At 37.9% G+C, this 20175-nt stretch overlaps 1 protein-coding gene across 2 annotated transcripts in view; it reads right to left on the minus strand.

Annotated features, from left to right (window-relative positions):
- PSMB2 (proteasome 20S subunit beta 2) overlaps positions 1 to 20175 on the minus strand; it is a 195437-nt gene that overhangs the window by 16049 nt on the left and 159213 nt on the right. For both annotated transcript variants that reach the window (XM_075996565.1, XM_012765244.2), the window contains 2 exons: positions 17385 to 17507; positions 14569 to 14639 (listed from right to left, as the gene is read on the minus strand). In XM_075996565.1, coding sequence (XP_075852680.1) covers positions 14569 to 14639; positions 17385 to 17507 — 194 coding nt within the window. The remainder of the gene's footprint in view (positions 1 to 14568; positions 14640 to 17384; positions 17508 to 20175) is intronic.

A 20175-nucleotide genomic window follows, 5' to 3' on the forward strand; every position in this document is an offset into this window, starting at 1 on the left:
AGTATATAACCAAAGTCATGAGACCAAATGAAGAACCCGAAAGTCAGGAGGTTTTATTTACATAAACACATTCTCACACTCGCATGGGGAAGACAGTGAATGAAACACAAGAGGACACTATGGCAAAGGTATACCTAGGTTGACATGAGAGCACAAAGATGATGGTGAAATGTGTGGGGAGCAGGGAGGGAGAAATACAGAAGAAATTTCCATAATCAATGCTGAACTGAATGTAACTGGCAATTAAGAGCTAGCCTTGTGGGGATGTAGGCACATTCAGGGGAAAATGACCAGCAAAGTGGTGGAGTGGGCAAAAAGGCAGAGACACGAGAGAAAACACATGGTAGGTTAGGGTCCTATTATCCACTGCTGCCATTCAAGGGAAAAAAAAAAAAAACTATGGAGTTGCCAAGTTGAAAATGGTTTCCTCTTAATCTTATCACTAAAAAGAGCACAAGTTTAAACTGATCAGAAGTAGAATACAGGCAGTCCCCTGGGTTGCAGATGAGATGCATTCCTGAGAACATCTTTAGGTTGGATTTGTATGAAACTCGGATTCCTTGATGAACAGTGTATATACAGTAATAATAATAACAATACTATAATGGCTCATATGTGGTAATAATAATATAGCATAATACTGTAGTAATAATAATAATACCCCTATACAGTAATAATAAAGTTACAGAAATTATTGTGCTTTCTGTTAATTCGAATAAACAGAACATAAAAACAAACTTATAGGCCGGGCGTGGTGGCTCACGCCTGTAATCCTAGCACTTTGGGAGGCCGAGGCGGGCGGATTGCTCAAGGTCAGGAGTTCGAAACCAGCCTGAGCGAGACCCCGTCTCTACCAAAAATAGAAATAAATTAATTGACCAACTAAAAATATATATACAAAAAATTAGCCGGGCCTGGTGGCGCATGCCTGTAGTCCCAGCTACTCGGGAGGCTGAGGCAGTAGGATCGCTGAGCCCCGGAGTTTGAGGTTGCTGTGAGCCAGGCTGACGCCATGGCACTCACTCTAGCCTGGGCAACAAAGTGAGACTCTGTCTCAAAAAAAAAAAAAAAAAAAAAAAAACAAACTTATACAAAAAGTTTAGATAAGAGGTAGGTGAAATTTCAAAAAAATATATTAAAGGTTAACACTCACCTAATGTTGCATCAATGCTAGGCTAATAGGAATGTTATGCTTATTTTGATCTTCTAACCAAATTAATAATAACCTTTCCATTTCAATAACTAATCCACTATGCTACTTTGTAATAATTGATACTTTCATTGGAGAATTGCCTTTCATTCATTCCATTATTCTCTTTTTATCCTTTATTACTACTCCAATAGTCAAGTGAGTGAAGCCTTATGTTTTCCCAGTGAATGATGGTGGCTGGTCTTTCTCCAAAGGCTTAATTATTTCTATTTTTGTTTTCATTGTAATCACCTTTCTCTTTGCTCCAGGCTCACCTAGACTTGCAGTAGACTTTCACTTTGGAAGCATAGTCATAGCGGTAAACACAGACTCACAAAATCAAATTAAAAAGTTATAACAGGCCGGGCGCAGTGGCTCACGCCTGTAATCCTAGCTCTCTGGGAGGCCGAGGCGGGCGGATTGCTCAAGGTCAGGAGTTCAAAACCAGCCTGAGCAAGAGTGAGACCCCGTCTCTACTATAAACAGAAAGAAATTAATTGGCCAACTGATATATATATAAAAAAATTAGCCGGGCATGGTGGCGCATGCCTGTAGTCCTACCTACTCGGGAGGCTGAGGCAGAAGGATCACTCGAGCCCAGGAGTTTGAGGTTGCTGTGAGCTAGGCTGACAGCCACAGCACTCACTCTAGCCTGGACAACAAAAGTGAGACTCTGTCTCAAAAAAAAAAAAAAAAAGTTAAAACAAAAGTGATACTGTGAGTAAGCGATCATGTAAACAATGAGACTAGCTGCTAGTGCAAAGATGCCGCACCAATGAAGCACTTCCGCCACGTAGGTTTACATGTGCAGAAGAAACTAATTCCTGAATTATTAATTTAATTAATTATGAATTATCCTTATGGGGAAGCTAGGGAGCCCCATTTATAAGTACGGAACACCATCAAGTCAGGTTGTCCCTAACCCAGAGAATGCCTGTACTATAATGAGCTTCACAAACAGGGAAGTTAAATTAAACTGACTGTATGACTTTCCTTGTTCTCTCTTGTTTCAAATACACTTATCTTTTGTAGCACCAACAAACAAATCAGCCCATGTTTATAAACTCTAACACTAAATTGAGAAATAAGGCAAGCATGCCTCAAACAAAGCAAACCTTTGATTTTCAGAAGCCCAAGATGAAATAAAATATTGCTCTGAAAATGAGACTATCTAGCCAATTTCTTTTTCTTTTTCCTGCCTTAGGTCATTCTCTGGAAAGTGTATTTGGTATACCTATGTGATGCTGGCAGATGCAAAACAAAAATAGAAAAATTGTTTTCACTTTACTTTAATAATGATTAGTTCATGTTCAAATGTTTTTGCTTTAAAACACTGGTAAAAACTCATATAATGGTTGAGTCTTGAACTTAGGCTTAAGAATGTCACTGTATTTACAATCAATATTTTAAACTTTAAAATCAAAACACCTTTCAAATTACTATTTGGATAAACTCTGCTTTTAAATGCCATACATCATGTAAGATAGGCAAATACTTTTGTGAAAAAGCTATGTAGATCAAATGTGGCTTTATTACTTTCCAACTGTGTTACCCAAGACAGTCCACTTGGAGCTTCAAGTGCCCCCCTCTGTAATGAGGGGGACAGTACTGCCTGCCTGACACAGTTGTATGGAATTGAAGTGCTCAACTGTGTTAAAGTTTGTGGAAGAAGGCCTAGCAAGTAGTAGCTGCCCAATAAATCTGAATTGTAGGACCAAAATTTTTGAATATTATATATGTTTCAATTTTTAACAAAATCAATTTAAAAGTTCTCCCTCAATAATTCCAAAATTTCTATAAATTTTACTTCTCTAAAGCCATCAATAACTCCAAGTTTCATTGATTTTCCTATTAAAGTTGTAACCTTGTTGTAATTAGAAGTTTAGAAATTTAATGACTTGAAATGTAACATGGCACAGATGCCTTATTATACCAACTAGTTAACACAGTATTTGTTTTCTACATTAATTTTACTTGCTAATCAAAAATACTGCTTTCCCCCAAATAACATCAAAATAAAATTGCTGATTATGCAATGGTGAAACCAACACCACCATGTTTGCAACAAGGCCACATGAATTCTTTTTTTCATGAGCTGGCAGTTTCCGGGAAAATTTAAGATTCCCTATACCTTTAAGTCAGCTCTTAAAATACTCAAATGCAAAAGGCATGCTTTGCTACAGACTTGCATACCACAAGGCATACATTAAGTTGTACATGCTAAGCATACTCACATCTATGAATGCTGAACATCACAGCTGATTCATCTCTTTTATAATAAATGTCTTCTAGAAAAGAGTATTTAGGACTATATACAATTGTACATGTTTTCAGATGCCCACAGCAAGTAGATATGGAGAACTAAGGAAATCCTAGGGAAAAGACTATTTGGAAGCCCTTCTATTAGAACACAGTGTTCCCCATCAGCACCCCAGGTGCAAAATAAGTTACTCCTATAGTTTCAGGAACATGGAACACAGTATATGTGCATAGTACTTAGAACACAGAACACAGTAGTGTATGTAATATAAAACTATACAGGAGGCTCAGAGAACTGTTTATCCATGCCCCAAACATTATTCACAAACCACTGTGCCTAACCTAACATCTTCTCACACTCCTTGGTCTGTGCTTCCAGTTTTCCTTTTTGTTTCATCTTAGCCTTAATAAACAACTAGTCCTTCAAGGCTCAGGTTAGGTTCTGTGTTCTCAGACCACCTTGTGTATATGGTTATGTAGTACTTGTCACTCAGCAGTGCAAATTGACTGTTTACTTCTCCATTTCCTATCTAAAGGTACATATTGAGGTTTGTACCTGTTTCCTCAGGCCCAAGGACAATGCAGGCTAGCAATTTGCTGAATGAGTGATTATTAGCAGTACTGAACATCTTGGCTATAAGAAACCACACCCATTAGGAGGCATCAGAAAGGAAGTGTGTAATTCTGGTGGATCATTTCAGTTTACAAAGATTGACAGATTATTATCTCTTCTTCCTTTTTTCTTCTCTTTTTTGATTTTTTTGAGACAGAGTCTTGCTCTGTCACCCTGAGTAGAGTACAGTGGTGTCACTGTAGCTCACTGCAACCTCAAACTTCTGGCCTCAAGTGATCCTGCCTCAGTCTCCCAAGTAGCTGGGCAGGCACGTGACTCCACACTCCAGCTAATTCTATTTTTAGTAGAGACTGGGTCTTGCTCTTGCTAAGGCTGGTCTCAAACTCCTGAGCTCAAAAAACTCTCCCGCTTCGACTCCCAGAGTGTTAGGGTTATAGGTGTGAGCCACTGCACCCGGCCCTTTTTCCCTTTTCACTCTAATTAAACTTATTTGCTCTGTTGCCTACACTCAAAAGTAGTGGTAAATCTGAACTTTTTTTCCCCCATTTTTAACTTTAAAAACAGTATTATGCTTTCCTGCCCTTTCAGCATTCCTTTTTATGAAATAACACACATATATAAATAAGCATAAAATATATATGCACAACTAAATGAATATAGTAAACACACATATAGCTACCTCTCAGGTCAACCACTCCTCCCCGAAAGCTTCCCCACTGCCCTTCATTTCAGATGACTGTTTTGGGGGAAGAAAGTAAAGAAAACCTTAAGGGATTTTGGGGATCAGCCCTTAAATTCATAATCCTGCATGATCTTTGGCCAGGCAGGTAAAAAGGGGCATCGAGATGCCAGCGTATATCTGTTTGTTAGTGTGTGTGAGGGCATGCCCACACCTATGCCTGTGCCAGGTACTGGTTTAAAGCAATCTTAAAAGATGGGGATAGGCTGGGCACGGTGGCTCATGCCTATAATCCCAGGACTTTGGGAGTCCAAGGCAAAAGGATAGCTTGAGGCCAGGAGTTTGAGATCAGCCTGGGCAACACAGCAAGACCATGTCTCTACAAAAAAAAATTAGCCGAGCATGGTGGCGCATGCCTGTAGTCCTAGCTACTCAAGAGGCTAAGGCAGGAGAACTGCTTGAGCCCCAGAGTTTGAGGCTACAGTGAGCTATGATCAAGCCACTACACTCTAGCCTTGGGCGAAAGAGCGAGACCCTATCTCTTAAAAAGAAAAAAAAAGGTTGGGTAAATTTGCACCTCTAACAGTAAACATTTAAAAAATAAACACGTATTCTTACTAAGCAGACACAGTACTCTGCTGCTCTAAGTTTAAACTAAACCTTAACAGGAAACAACAAAATTTTTAAGACACAAGTCTTTAAAACAATACAAATCTAGACCAATTACTGGTATATGGACACGCTTGAAGCTCTGACTCAAGTGGGGCAAGGGTAATATATGTAACCTAAACGTTTGTACCCCCATAATATGCTGAAATAAAAAAAAGTAGACCAATTACCTATGTTGCTTCACCCCTATTTTGGATAGGAAAGATGCTTTTAAATGAAAAGTTGGCATTATAGAGTTGCACAGTTCCAGCCATCCAATAGGCTTATTCCAATTCAACTAGAACAGGGGTTCTCTCCACTCACAGCAGGCATCCAACAGGGTAGCACATATATGCTCTCTGAGTGAGAAAGCAACACCTTCTCACATACAGCCCCCTGGAGAGAGATGGGGAAGGGGAGGGGGAGGACTTTACACCTGCAAACTCCTAACTCTATCAGCACTAGGGCTGGTAAAAACAGCACATATTTTTTATAAAAAAAAAAAAAAGAAGAAGAAGAAAAAAAGGTTTCCTGATAAAGCTAGTAACTTTCAAAGAAGAATCTTCTCACACTATTTTTTTCTTAGGACACTAGTAAGTGAAATGATTCAACAGCCAGCCTTTGTCTCCATAATGGACTTAGTCAAGCCCTAATAACTGCATAAGCAAACTGGTTAAAAGGGCAGCTGTCAGAATTCCTATTCCTTTTGGTAGAAAAACATTATAAGCATAAAGTGTTGTCACATTAATTAAAGCACTTCAACTTCAAGGCACATCTGTCCCTGGGCCTTTGGATAATCAAAATGACCACTAAAAATAGAACAGTGGTATCTCCAAAGGGGCAGACATGAGCCACCCTCCAATCCTAAGACAGTCCCGTGAGATGTGACCCGGGATACACACATTTTTTATAGTACCATTGAATATCCATGTAAACGCAGCCATATGTTTCCAGTTTTTACTTCATGTGCTATTAAGGCTAAGAGTAATGAACAGACATACAACTCTTGGCCCACAGTAAGCCAAGAAAATCCAGTTAGCTAACTAGGTCTAGTGAGGAAGAAAACTGTTCCCCAGGTCTAAAAGGGCTGCTTACACTGAAAGTCCAGAAGTTTCATGATGAACATCTTGGTTTCTTTTTGATTTTGTTTTTATTTTCAATTTCCCCATCACCAAAGTAAGCCAGCTCTGTCTGTCAAGATGCCCAGGCTGCGTGGCAGCAGTGTCAAAGGCTGCCATTTGCTTCAAGGCACTGCCATCTGCAGCAGCACAACATTTTGTCTCCGGAAAATAAACACATCTGCCCTTGCCAGTGTCCTCCCACTGTGCCGCCCATCTGGAGCAGGTGAGCTGGAAGGCAAGCCTCGGCATGGGTGAGATGGGGGCAAGTAGGGAAGATGAGGCCTCAAGGGAGATGGCACATGGAGGAAGAAGGCAGTGCTGCGTCATGTCACATCCTGCTAGCCACATTTGCCAAAAAGCATGTGAAATTACCCTTGTTAGTGATATTTTAATTACATGTAACAAATGGTTGGTAGTGTTTAGGGGACAAGACCTACAAAGTCAAGGCTTCACCTGGGCCATCTGTTCACAAGACCTCACCGATACCAATAAACAGATGATGTCTTTGTGCCAGCTACTTAAGGCATAAAGAGAATAACTCTAGTGGTCAGAATAGAAAGCTCAAAGCAACAGGATTCTTCTAGGACACGCACTATACATGCCTGCTACTAACCACATCAAACACACTCAAATTCAAGCCTGTGCTGGGACAAGTCATGGTTACTGCTGGAAATGATTAATATCTGAAATTCTTCCTATTTTTTCCCTTTCATTAAAAAAAAATTCAAGTCTGGTTATGGTCTTGACATCAGACCTTTAAAGCATGCTATTTGGGGGCTGGAAGAAACCATAAAAACCATCTTACCTCTTTCAACCATATCATTAGTTTTCAAACTTTGGTAGGAAGGTGACAGTGAAGCCACCTTTTCAAAATAAAACCTTACATAGAACTCCACATATAAAACAGATAATGGGTGAGTTGATCCATATGAAGCAGAGCTAAAGTACTGCTACACTAATCTTCCTTGGTTAGTTGCCTGAGGATCTTCATGGAATAAAGTTTGAAAACTATACCAGACTTGATACTTATCCAACTCATTATTTCTACTATTTACTTGCTAAGCATTTACAAGTATAGCCCTGTGAAAAGATAAATTACCAAAGGCTCATGAAATACTTCAGAACAAGTTCTAGAAAACTCTTTGGCCAGTCAGTAGTAATAGTAAAACCCTGATGATTACACATCATGGAGGCCAACATTCTACTCTAAGCCTTGCCACAAATTCCACATTCCCCAAAGACATCAAGTTTCACTGGTTCATACCTCAGTCTCCATATCTGTAAAATGGAGGTAATGGACGGTAATAGATTTTTAAGGCAATGAATTTTAAGGCATTCATATGGGCTATACCAAATATGCCATATAATTCATTTCAAGTAAGAAATAGCCCTAGTATTCACTACCATCCCTCTTATAGCCCATTCATTAATCAAACTCTAAGGAGAATTTTAAGTATCAGGCCTTGAGCACAGTGCAAATGCTGTCCATAAGTCATTACAGAATTGCCAAAATAATCCCATTAAAAATCCAAATACACTTTGGGAAGCCAAGGTGGGAGGATCGCTTCAGCCCAGGAGTTTGAGACCAGCCTGAGCAACATAGCGAGACTAACTCCATCTCTACCCCAAAATAGAAAAATTAGCCAGGTGTGGTGGTGCACACCTATAGTCCCAGCTACTTGAGACGCTGAGGCAGGAGGATCACTTGAGCTCAGGAATTTAAGGCTGCTGTGAGCTATGACTGCACCACTGTACTTTCAGCCTGGGTAACATAGTAAGACCTTGTCTCAAAAAAAAAAAAAAAAAAAAATCCAAATAGCAATGATAAAAGTCATTTATTAAATGCTCTTTTCTAGGGAGGTATCATTCATTCATTCAAAATATATTTTATTAAACCAATGGCTAATTCTCGGTTCTAATGTATGTCCATCAAATTTGTAATATGACACATCTGATCACTCCTTCCTTCTTAACAGATGAGAAAAGTGAGGTTCAGCAAGCATAAGTAACTTATTCAAGATTACACAAACTAGTACACACCAGAGAAGGGAATGGAAGTCTGGTATATCTGACTCTAAAACTTGTGCTTAAAGAAGCTTCATAAATATTCAAAAATGGGAAGTCAAACTCATAGCAAAAGCTGAATAAGTGCTTTTTCTGCCCCTTGGAATCTAACCGGGAATAGACCAACTTAAATGTGTATATGCACATAAATAAAAAACTGAAATGAAGGCTTTTGAATTTTTTCCCCATCTGTCTTTTTTATCTTCTCCTCATTATCTCATGTCTTTAATTCTTATGAATTAACATCCATTCATTAAGAGTACTTTAATAAAATTCCCTTCAGTGTATAGATGCACAATAACATTCTCAGTAGTATATGTGGACCTAATCGGATGACATTTATTCAGCAAATATTTATAGAACACCTAAATGGACACATATTCATGCCAGTAATTTTTTATATCCCGCTCTTTACCAGCAGATCAGTTCAAATAAAATAGCACAACAAAGAATTCCCCACAGGAAGCAAACTTATAGCCCTTAAATTGCTTCTTCAAACAAACAGCAATAGCAGCATAAAAACAAAAGTATTATTTACACATTACATGGAGATTTTGACATTTTAACACAACTGAACGTTTCACACTCCCCTAAATACACATGCTTGTATATTAATTAGTCCAGTAACTATTAATAATAAAGACAGCATGAAAGAGTATGATATTTGAAGTTAGAATCTTAGCTGACTCTTTTATAGACTATATATGTGCTTTTGGAAATGTGTGCATCGAGAAATACTTAACATCTCAATTAATCAACTTCAATATCCTTATAAGTAAAATGGGGATAGCATGCATCTTCCAGTGTCATATTTTGAATAGCACTGTTTGAGAGAACTTTCTATGATAATGGAAATGTTCTATACCTGTAATGTCCAATATAGTAGCTGTTAGCCACATATGGCTATTGAGCACTTGAAATGTGGCTGTGACTGAGGAACTAAAAAATTTTTTTTAAAGAAACAAAAGTTTATCTCGCATTTAGACAAAGTCCAGGAGACTCTCTTCCAGGATACTGAATTTTAAATTTTATTTAATTTTGGCCACTTGTGGTGGCCCATGCCTGTAATCCCAGCACTTTGCGAGGTCGAGGTGGGAGGATTACTTGAGGCCAGGAGTTGGAGACACCCTGGGCAACATAGCCAGACCCTGTCTCTGCAAAAAAATGTAAAAATTAGCCAGGTGTGGTGGTGCATGTCTGTAGTCTCAGCTACTCAAGAGGCTAAGGCAGGAGTCATTTGAGCCCAGGAGTTGAAGGCTGCAGTGAGCTATGATGACACCACTGCACTTAAGCCCTGGTGACAGAGCAAGACCCTATCTCAAAGAAAAACAAATTTAAAAACAAATTTAAATTTAAATAGCATCAAATACCTAATTGGCTACGATCATGGACTATGTAGACCTAGAACAAATCCTAGCACATAATAGATGTTGTTAGTTTATTTCTATTTTCCCTATCAGACCAGTAATTTTTTATATCCCCCTCTTTACCAGATAAGTTCAAATAAAATAACACAACAAAGAATTCCCCACAGAAAGCTAACTTATAGCCCTTAATTGCTTCTTCAAACAAACAGCAATAGCAACATAAAAACAAAAGTGATTTATTAACCAGTTTTGTGACATATATCGTGCTAAGAGTTTTGCGTGATTATCTCATTTAATCATCATAATTCTACAAAGTTGGTACTACTATTTTGTAAGTAGGAAAATTAAGCTTAGAATTTGTCCACAGATATAAAGCTAGCAAGTTAGTAAGCAAATATTCAAACCCAGGTAGTCTAATTCCAGAGACTATGCTCTCAACCACGTTAAATTGCCTACATCTTAATGAACAAGTTTATATAAGATTCATTACTCGGTGGTAAATAAATGTTCTCCCAACTCAACATCACCCTGAAACACACACACACACACACAGCACATATTGGAAATCAAACAATTTGAGCTATAGACAAAGTTATGCATTGTAACTGGCTGGCCCAAAATAAGTCTCATGTGCCAACTGGTATGACCATGTACATGTACCAAATTTGGTGACTTTCCACTTATTAAGAAGACTGAAAAAATTATCATTACCTCTCTTCCCATAATAAAATGACTAAAATATAAATCCATATTTTAGAATTAAAAATCTACTTTGATAGGGGGTTGGGGAAGCTAGGATTGGACCTATAGCAGAAGCACAAAGCAGAGGTAGTTAATACTTCCTAAAGCCCCATGTCACTGTCTATAAGGGATATTTGTTTGTTAAGACATCAAACATTTCTGCTAGGAGATTAACCGGATTCACTGCATTTGCATGAAACACACTGACACTCTTTTTTTTTTTTTTTTTTTTTTTTTTTTTTTGAGACAGAGTCTCACTTTGTTGCCCAGGCTAGAGTGAGTGCCGTGGCGTCAGCCTAGCTCACAGCAACCTCAAACTCCTGGGCTCGAGTGATCCTTCTGCCTCAGCCTCCCGGGTAGCTGGGACTACAGGCATGCGCCACCATGCCCGGCTAATTTTTTTTTTTATATATATATCAGTTGGCCAATTAATTTCTTTCTATTTATAGTAGAGACGGGGTCTCGCTCTTGCTCAGGCTGGTTTTGAACTCCTGACCTTGAGCAATCCGCCCGCCTCGGCCTCCCAAGAGCTAGGATTACAGGCGTGAGCCACAGCGCCCGGCCCACACTGACACTCTTATCTCAATTCTAAAAGAAGCTTAATTCACTTAATGTCTGCAGCATTTATGACAAAGTATTTATTGTGCCCAAAGCTGGAATTCTTATTCCAGTTTTGCCTGATAAGTCAGAGGAACATTTTACATAGCAAGCCACAGCATACTCTTTGCTGAATAACACAAGAACGTCTGAGTGGCAGGAAAGTTAATATCTGACCTATTTTTCTCTCTCAAGGAGGAGTGAACAAGAAAAGACCATTGACCTTTCTCTCAGATTAAAACAATGTATATAAATTTGTCATCTTCTCCCAATACATCAGGTCTCTAGCTTCTCTTTAAACACCTTGCACAAGCCCTTGGTCAAAGCTAGTACTAAGAGATTCCATTTATTGAGAAATTCTCAGTCTAGTATTATTAGGCACTAGAAATAAACTGCTTTAAAGATCTGTTGCAAGTAACTTTTTAAAAACTATAACAGGCCAGGCACGGTGGCACACGCCTGGAATCCTAGCACTCTGGGAAGCCGAGGCGGGCAGCTTGCTCAAGGTCAGGAGTTCGAAACTAGCCTGAGCAAGAGCGAGACCCCCTCTCTACTATAAATAGAAAGAAATTAATTGGCCAACTAATACATATAGAAAAAATTAGCCAGGCATGGTGGCACATGCCTGTAGTCCCAGCTACTCGGGAGGCTGAGACAGGAGGATTGCTTGAGCCCAGGAGTTTGAGGTTGTTATGAGCTAGGCTGATGCCACGGCACTCACTCTAGCCTGGGCAACAAAGCAAGACTCTGTCTCAAAAAAAAAAAAAAAAAAGAACTGTTGCAAGTAACTTTTTAAAAACTATAACAGGCCAGGTGCCGTGGCTAAGGCCTGTAATCCTAGCACTCTGGGAGGCAGAGGTGGGCGGACTGCTCGGGGTCAGGAGTTTGAAACCAGCCTAAGCAAGAGCGAGACCCCGTCTATATTATAAATAGAAAGAAATTAATTGGCCAACTAATATATATAGAAAAAAATTAGCCAGGCATGGTGGCGCAGGCCTGTAGTGCCAGTTACTTGGGAGGCTGAGGCAGGAGGATTGCTTGAGCCCAGCAGTTTGAGGTTACAGTGAGCCAGGCTGATGCCATGGCACTTACTCGAGCCTGGGCAACAAAGCAAGACTCTGTCTCAAAAATAATAATAATATTCACGTTTAATAATGAAATGAAAAAAAAAAAAAATAATAATAATAATAAAAATAATAAAAAATATAACATTTGTACTTGTTTAGATTCTAACATAACTCAGTTTAAGCAAATACAGATGAAACTCAAACCATAATGAAAATAGGAACAACGCCAGTGTTCTAGAAACACTACTGAAGAACCAAGGAGCTGACCTTAAGGCAGAACAGTCAAATAATTATGGCACCATTACTTTTAGCTCTGTCTGACCTGCTGTGTGACCTGGAGCTAGTTCCTTTGCTACTTTATGCCTTTCACTCCGTATCAGTGATAGAGAATTAACTACTGTCTCAGTGGAATAGTGAGTAGATTAAATTATTAAGCAAAATGCTTTGGGCAAAAGTCATATGAATGTTAAATATTATGATTTACAAGCAATTCATTTTCCCAGCACTCCTGAGGGGTTAGAAGTTATCTAGATTTCATAGATGAGTAAACAGGCACAGGGGGTAAGGTCACATGGTAAGGCTCTATTTACTTAGTCCCTTCCGGAAGGGATTAACATACACCTTTAGCAAGCATATGAACTTTCTTGGCACATCCTAAACAATCTTTTTTTTTTTTTTTTTTTTTTTTTGAGACAGAGTCTCGCTCTCTTGCCCAGGCTAGAGTGAGTGCCGTGGCGTCAGCCTCGCTCACAGCAACCTCAGACTCCTGGGCTCAAGCAATCCTCCTGCCTCAGCCTCCCGAGTAGCTGGGACTACAGGCACAAGCCACCATGCCCGGCTGATTTTTTTATATTATATATATTAGTTGGCCAATTAATTTCTTTCTATTTTTTTTTATGGTAGAGACGGGGTCTCGCTCAGGCTGGTTTTGAACTCCTGACCTTGAGCAATCCGCCCGCCTCGGCCTCCTAGAGTGCTAGGATTACAGGCGTGAGCCACCGCGCCCGGCCTAAACAATCTTTAATGCATTCAATACTTAGTGTTGTATCTTTTAACATGCTATTGATGAAACTGAAACAGCTCTAAAATAGCAACAAGAATAAATGAGAAGGAAGAATTCTGTGTGCTTTGGCAAAAACCACCATAGAAAGACACAGATAAATAATCTCAAGATAAAAATTTAAATTATTATTTTCAGGGTTTTACCTCCACTACCATGAGGACCTTGGACCACAGGAATTAAGAAATATGGTTTGCCATGAAAATATTTTGAAAAATTTTGGCAGTTTCTTATAAAACTAAACATATGCTTACTATATGATCCAGCAATCACACTCCTTGGTATTTACCCAAAGTAGCTGAAGACTTATATCCAAACAAAAACCTGCACATGGATGTGTACAGAACTTTACTTATAATTGCCAAAACTTGGAAGCAACCAAGATATCTTTTAGTAAGAGAACAGATAAACTGTAGTACATCTAGACAATAGAATATTATTCAGCACTAAAAAGAAATGAGCTATCAAGCCATGAAAAGACATGGAGGAACCTTAAATGCATATTACTATGTAAAAGAAGCCAATCTGAAAAGGCTACATAATGTATGATTCCAACTATATGACATTCTGGAAAAGGCAAAACTATGGAGACAGTAAAAAGGTCAGTGGCTGCCAGGGGATAGAGAGGGATAAAAAGGCAAAGCACAGAAGATTTTCAGGGCAGTGAAAATACTTTGTATAACATTATAACAATGGATACATGCCATTAGATATTTGTCTAAACCCACAGAAAGTATAATAGCAAGAGTGAACCCTAATGTAAACCTTGCACTCTGAGTGATTATTGTCACTGTAAGTCATCAATTGTAACAAATGTACCATTCTGGTAGAGGATGCTGACAATGGGGATGATATATATGCATGGGGAGAGAGGCTATATGTGAGATCTTCATACTTCTCTCTCAGTTTTACTGTAAACCTAAAACTGCTCTAAAAAATAGTCTTTAGGGGGAAAAAAAGGGTTGTCAAAGTGGTATGCCCCAACCCAATTCTTTAGGAATGTATATTTGTCCTTTGGGCTTTAATCAGCAACTGTGCAGAAAGAGAAAACAAATCTAAAGAGACTAAAGAATGAATGAGTAGCAATAAGGGTTCAGAAAGGCCAAAAAAGGGAAAAAATACTACTCGTGTCTAACAGGAACATAAAAGAAGCAGGAATGATTTTTCTGCTCTTATCTAAGCATGTTTGATATATTGCTTACCCGACTCCGAAGACAGTCAGCCAAGTTTCGACGTGTGAAATTAGCTGCTGCTGTGGGAGATAATTCATATCCTGGTATAAGAAATAAAGAGTCATACTTAAAGTGAAGCCAAAGGAATAACAGCACCCCAAATCATATCTCACTAACCCTGTTCTTAAAACCCACCATCTTTTGTACATTCAGAGTATACAAAGTACACAGACCAAGGGATACTATAAGTAGTTCTAGTCCCTTTCCTCATGTAACAGTTGTGAAATAGCTGACTAGCACTGACAGCAATTCCTGGACACCAACAGAATCAGGATGACTGTTCTATGGTGGGATTAAATTCGTATCCTTGCTTAAGGATTCATTCATCAAAAGATTGTGGTTTCTTCAGTAGAATGAAAGAGGTATGAATACACAGGTGGTGGTAAAAAAATAAGTTTTAAGATGCCAGTTTTTTAAAGGTTATTTAAAAAAAGACATTGGGAGAAGACAGGTTGGAGGTTAGGACAGCTTGAGTCATATTTTATAAAAGAAAATGTAATTTTATTAAGAAGTATAATATGATTTTCAAGTACAAGCCACAGAAAAAGAATTTCCAGCATTCTACATTTTAAAAAATAGAGTATCTCAAGAGTAAAACTTTAAAAAGAAGTTGTAATGCTAACAAAAGTACAATCCAGAGGAATGACATCAGGTATGCATTTAATAATGCATTCGCCTTGGAACTTAATCCCCCCCATAAAATGGAACCAGTGCCAAAAGGCACAATAATGACTCACAACTCAGTGGACCCACATGGAAAATGCCAATTTGGAAAGACAAATCCCAACGGGGTTATTTGTTATAACATTTGAAACACCACTGTCAGATAAGGTGAGACTTAGATTCTAACAAATATTTATTGAACAGCCACTATGTTTCATGGTCTGTGCTGGGAATTTTCACATGTATTATTGACTTCCACCCTCACAAGTCTATTAGTGCATATTAAATCACAATGAAAGCAACCCTAGACAAACAGGAATACTACTAAATTCTCCACCTCATCCCCTACACACCATTAAGTATTTAACCATTATCTTAAAGGTCTAAAAGTCTGATGCCTGATGTCTACACACAGACTTTTCTCTCTTTCTTTCACTTATTTCTGTTCAGTTCTTTATCTTCAATATATATAAGAATTACTATACAGGGTTATATACACAAAACTATACTTGACAGGTAATTTAAGGGTCTTTAAGGGCAATTTTAACTAAACAGAATTTTTTACTTTAGACCCTAAAATGCATGTAACAATTAACTCTTATTCACTCTTCCCCTATCCCAGGACAGCCAGTGAAATATTATTGTACCTCCCATACTTCAGTAGCATTATCAGCACCCTTGCCATGTAGGCAAAAAGTGGAAGCACTAAAAAAAAGCAGAATTCTTGAAATATTACAAATTTGCTTAAACCTAACTACCACATGCTTTATGTTCCTGAATGGCAGGAAGCAAGCCTTGTTCATCTTTGAGTTCTCCACATGACTAAGCAGAGTGCTTAACATAGATGAGGCCCTCAAAAATATTTATGGAATTGAATCCATAATGCTAAATCTGCTGTCTAAAAAACTATACAAATGGATCCATCTAGTCATTTTGCACATGCAGTTATAATATATTCAAATTACGATAATTCCTTCACAGCTCCACGTTATACAAGTACAGTGTGTAACAGTGCTATTAAACTATGAAGTAAGAAACTAGAAATAAAGTTCTCCCTGACAGAGTACCACTACAAACCTTCCTGGATCGGAGGGCTAGTGGCTTGTACTGTTTGATAGGGAGGCTTTCCTAGTGGATAAGAGTTCATTAGCCCCAGAAAACTCAGAAAATACCCCACAAGAGTCTTAATTATCCAGTTAGACAGGAACCCACCAGAGAGTAGGGTAAAATCCTTTTATGGCACAGTAAATGCCTTACAGTTACACAGTGCTTTAAGTTTACAAAGCATTTTCATATGTACTATTGTTATTATAATCCCATTTGAGTGATAAGGAAAATGATGGCCCAGAGAGATAAGTGACTTGTCACACAGAAAACAGTAAAGCCAGGTTTTACTTAGGTCTTTTGACTGTGATTCAGATATACTTTGGCTCAAATGACATCCTCTGAAATATCTACAACTTTAAAAAGTCTGATATTACCATCCTTTCCTTACCTCCAAGATGGTGTTAGTTTTTATCAAGTATCAAGGTTATAATGGTTCTCTGTTCTGGTGTTTTTATAGAAAATCTTTAGGACAGAAGGATTAGAATCTTTAGGGTCTAGACAAGTTTTTTAAAATAGGAAGACTCAAATGAAAATAAGACCATAGGCCTGTACATGTGTAGAGCTGCCAGGATAGAATGTTCTTTTTCAGTTCAAATTTAAAGACAAACCACCTGTTAAGGGATGAATTTTGTCCTCCAAAAATTCATATGTTGAAGTAACCCCCAGTACCTTAGAATGTAACTATATTTGGAGACAGGATCCTTAAAGAGGCAATTAAGTTAAAGTAAGATCATTAGGGTGGGCCCTAATTCAATATGACTGGTAAGAAGAGGAAATTTAGACAAAGATAGTACAGAGGGAAAATTATATGAATACACAGGGAGAAGATGGTCATCTACAAGCCAAGGAGAGAGGCCTAAGATATCAACCCTGCTGACACCTTGATGTCAGACTTTAGCCTCCACAATGTGAGAAAATATATTAATATTTCTGTTGATAAAGCCACCCAGTCTGTGGTACTTTGTAACGGTGGCCCTAACAAACATGCTAACCAAAGCTACTCTAATCATACCCACCATTTCTCATCTTATAAAGTTGCACATTTTTCTGAATATATTCTGCAAACTGTACAGTGTCTCCAGCCTCTCCAACACATAGGAGCAAGATTTTTTCACTCATCTTAAACATCTTGTCATGATCTGCTCAAAGAAAAAAACAGTGTTAGAAATTGCCTTAACAGAAATTGACAGTTATTATATACAGAACCATAAACAACTTTATTAATTACTACAGTTGGCCCTCCATATCCATGGGTTCCACATCTGTGGATTCAACCAACTGTGGAAAATATTCAGGAAAAAAAATAGATAGTTGTATCTGTACCGAATATGTACAGATCTTTTTTCTTGTCATTATTCCCTAAAATATAACTATTTACATAGCATTTACATGCATCAGGTATTAACGTAATCTAGAGATGATTTAAAGCACACAGGAATATGTGAGTAGGTTATATGCAAATACTACATCATGTTATTTAAGGGATTTCACCATCCATGGGTTTTGGTATCCACAGGGGTACTAGACTCAAACCCCAAGGATATCAAGGGTTGACTATATATTAATAATTTTACTAATCATTGTTTTTAGAAGATTTTAATAGGTAACATTATCAATTCCTCTTTTACTCTCTATGTCAAACCATTGGCATATTTTATTGATGTCAATTTTAGTTAAGAATATGTATGAAAGCTGACAATTGAAAATACTATTTAGGGCCGGGCACGGTGGCTCACGCCTGTAATCCTAGCACTCTGGGAGGCCAAGGTGGGCGGATCACTCGAGGTCAGGAGTTCGAAACCAGCCTGAGCAAGAGCGAGACCCCATCTCTACTATAAATAGAAAAGAAATTGATTGGCCAACCAATACATAGAGAAAAAATTAGCCGGGCATGGTGGCACATGCCTGTAGTCCCAGCTACTCGGGGAGGCTGAGGCAGCAGGATTGCTTAAGCACAGGAGTTTGAGGTTGCTATGAGCTAGGCTGACGCCACGACACTCCCTCTAGCCTGGGCAACAAAGTGAGACTCTGTCTCAAAAAAAAAAAAAAAAAGAAAAGAAAATACAATTTAAAACATTTAAAAGCATTTGAAATTCCAGTAACAGAACAACAGAAGAAACTGACAGAATCTAGCCAATGACAATTATCTTTAGGCTCATGATTACAAAGCTCTGAAATATTTCTACGAATACAAATGTTAGTTATGATATTTATACACATACAAAAGCATATAAAGACTGGTGCTATCATTAAAATTAAGGGACCCTCTTAAGAAAGAATAGAAAACCAAATGAGAATATAAATCACTTTAATTGGCCAACTAAAAATGTATAGAAAAAATTAGCTGGGCATGGTGACGCATGCCTGTAGTCCCCGCTACTCGGGAAGCTGAAGCAGAAGGATTGCTTGAGCCCAGGAGTTTGAGGTTGCTGTGAGCTAGGCTGACTCCACAGCACTCTAGCCTGGGCAACAAAGTGAAACTCTGTCTCAAAAAAAAAAAAGAGAGAAAATTAAAATGATTGTCAAAGCAAAAATTCTAACAGTAAACTATTTAAAACACCTCACAAAAATCCTAATACTCTAATCTTATCTAGCTAAACCAGACTCGTTCAGATTATATAGATAAATAAATATTCAGATTTCAATTACTGCCTAAAGAAGAAAACTCCATATTCAGTCTGCAGCTTCAGAAAAAGACTAAATCTTCCTATCTTGCTCTCACTTTCACTTTTCATTTTTCAAATAGTGCTGAATAATCTTCCCTGGAAGACATGTTTCCTGTTTGAAAGATTCTGAAATGTCAAAATCCCTTAATAGGATTTAAAGAACAAAATGCTACTGTTAAATACTTTACAAGTGTTTGAGAGTTGTAGATAATATGGCTTCTTAGACTTTGAGGAGAAAAACACAAAATGTACCTGTAGATAATATCAAATTGCCTCAAAACTCCTAAACAAACACAATTTAATCTGTTATACTGGCTACAGGAAATGTAAAGACTGTTAGTATGCAAACTTGTTTATAAAACAAAAACACTCACTTATAATATATTGTTTATGCAAAGAAAAAGGACCAAAAGGGTATATTCTAAGTGCTTGCCAGTGCTAACAGCATTGGGTAATTTTTACTTCCTTCTTTTTGCTTATCAGTATTTCCTAAAATCTCTATACTTAATTTGCAACACTTATGTAAGAAAACATTGTTTAATAAGTTTGCATTACTTTTATACTAAGAAAAAAAGCTGCTTTTATTTGGGAGGTTAGTTTGTTTACAAAGAAATTTTGTCACATTTTGAAAAAGGCTAAAATTCTAGGCAGTATACCTGTTCAATTTTCAAATGGACTTAATACAAGGCCAAAATGTTTTTTAAACAACAAGCATATCCAGTAAGTTGTGAAGGGTGATATTAAAACACAAGTGACAGATACTAATGGCCTCCTGAGTTGTACAGGAAACTGCCTGTGTAGCTCTAGGGAATTTCTGGTCCATGACAAGGAAGTTACAAGATCCACATACATGAAACAAATGGATTTAAAAAATGAACACCACCAGTGTGTAATACTGTGGAAAACCAACTGGACTAGAAAGCAATAGACCTCAGTTATGCTCCAGACTAGGCACTCTGAACTTAGACAAATTACTTGCCCTAAGTCTCAGTTTCCAAATGTATAAAATGGTGATAAGATCACTTATCCCCATCTAACTTGCAAGTGAGGAAAACTGTAATGAACTCTACACACGTACAGTATTATTATACTCAGTGTTAAATAATGTAGGTCAGATTATACATGCTAAAGGAATTCAAAA

The sequence above is a fragment of the Microcebus murinus genome, chromosome 2, assembly GCF_040939455.1.
Source record: "Microcebus murinus isolate Inina chromosome 2, M.murinus_Inina_mat1.0, whole genome shotgun sequence".
Classification (NCBI taxonomy): Eukaryota; Metazoa; Chordata; class Mammalia; order Primates; family Cheirogaleidae; genus Microcebus; species Microcebus murinus.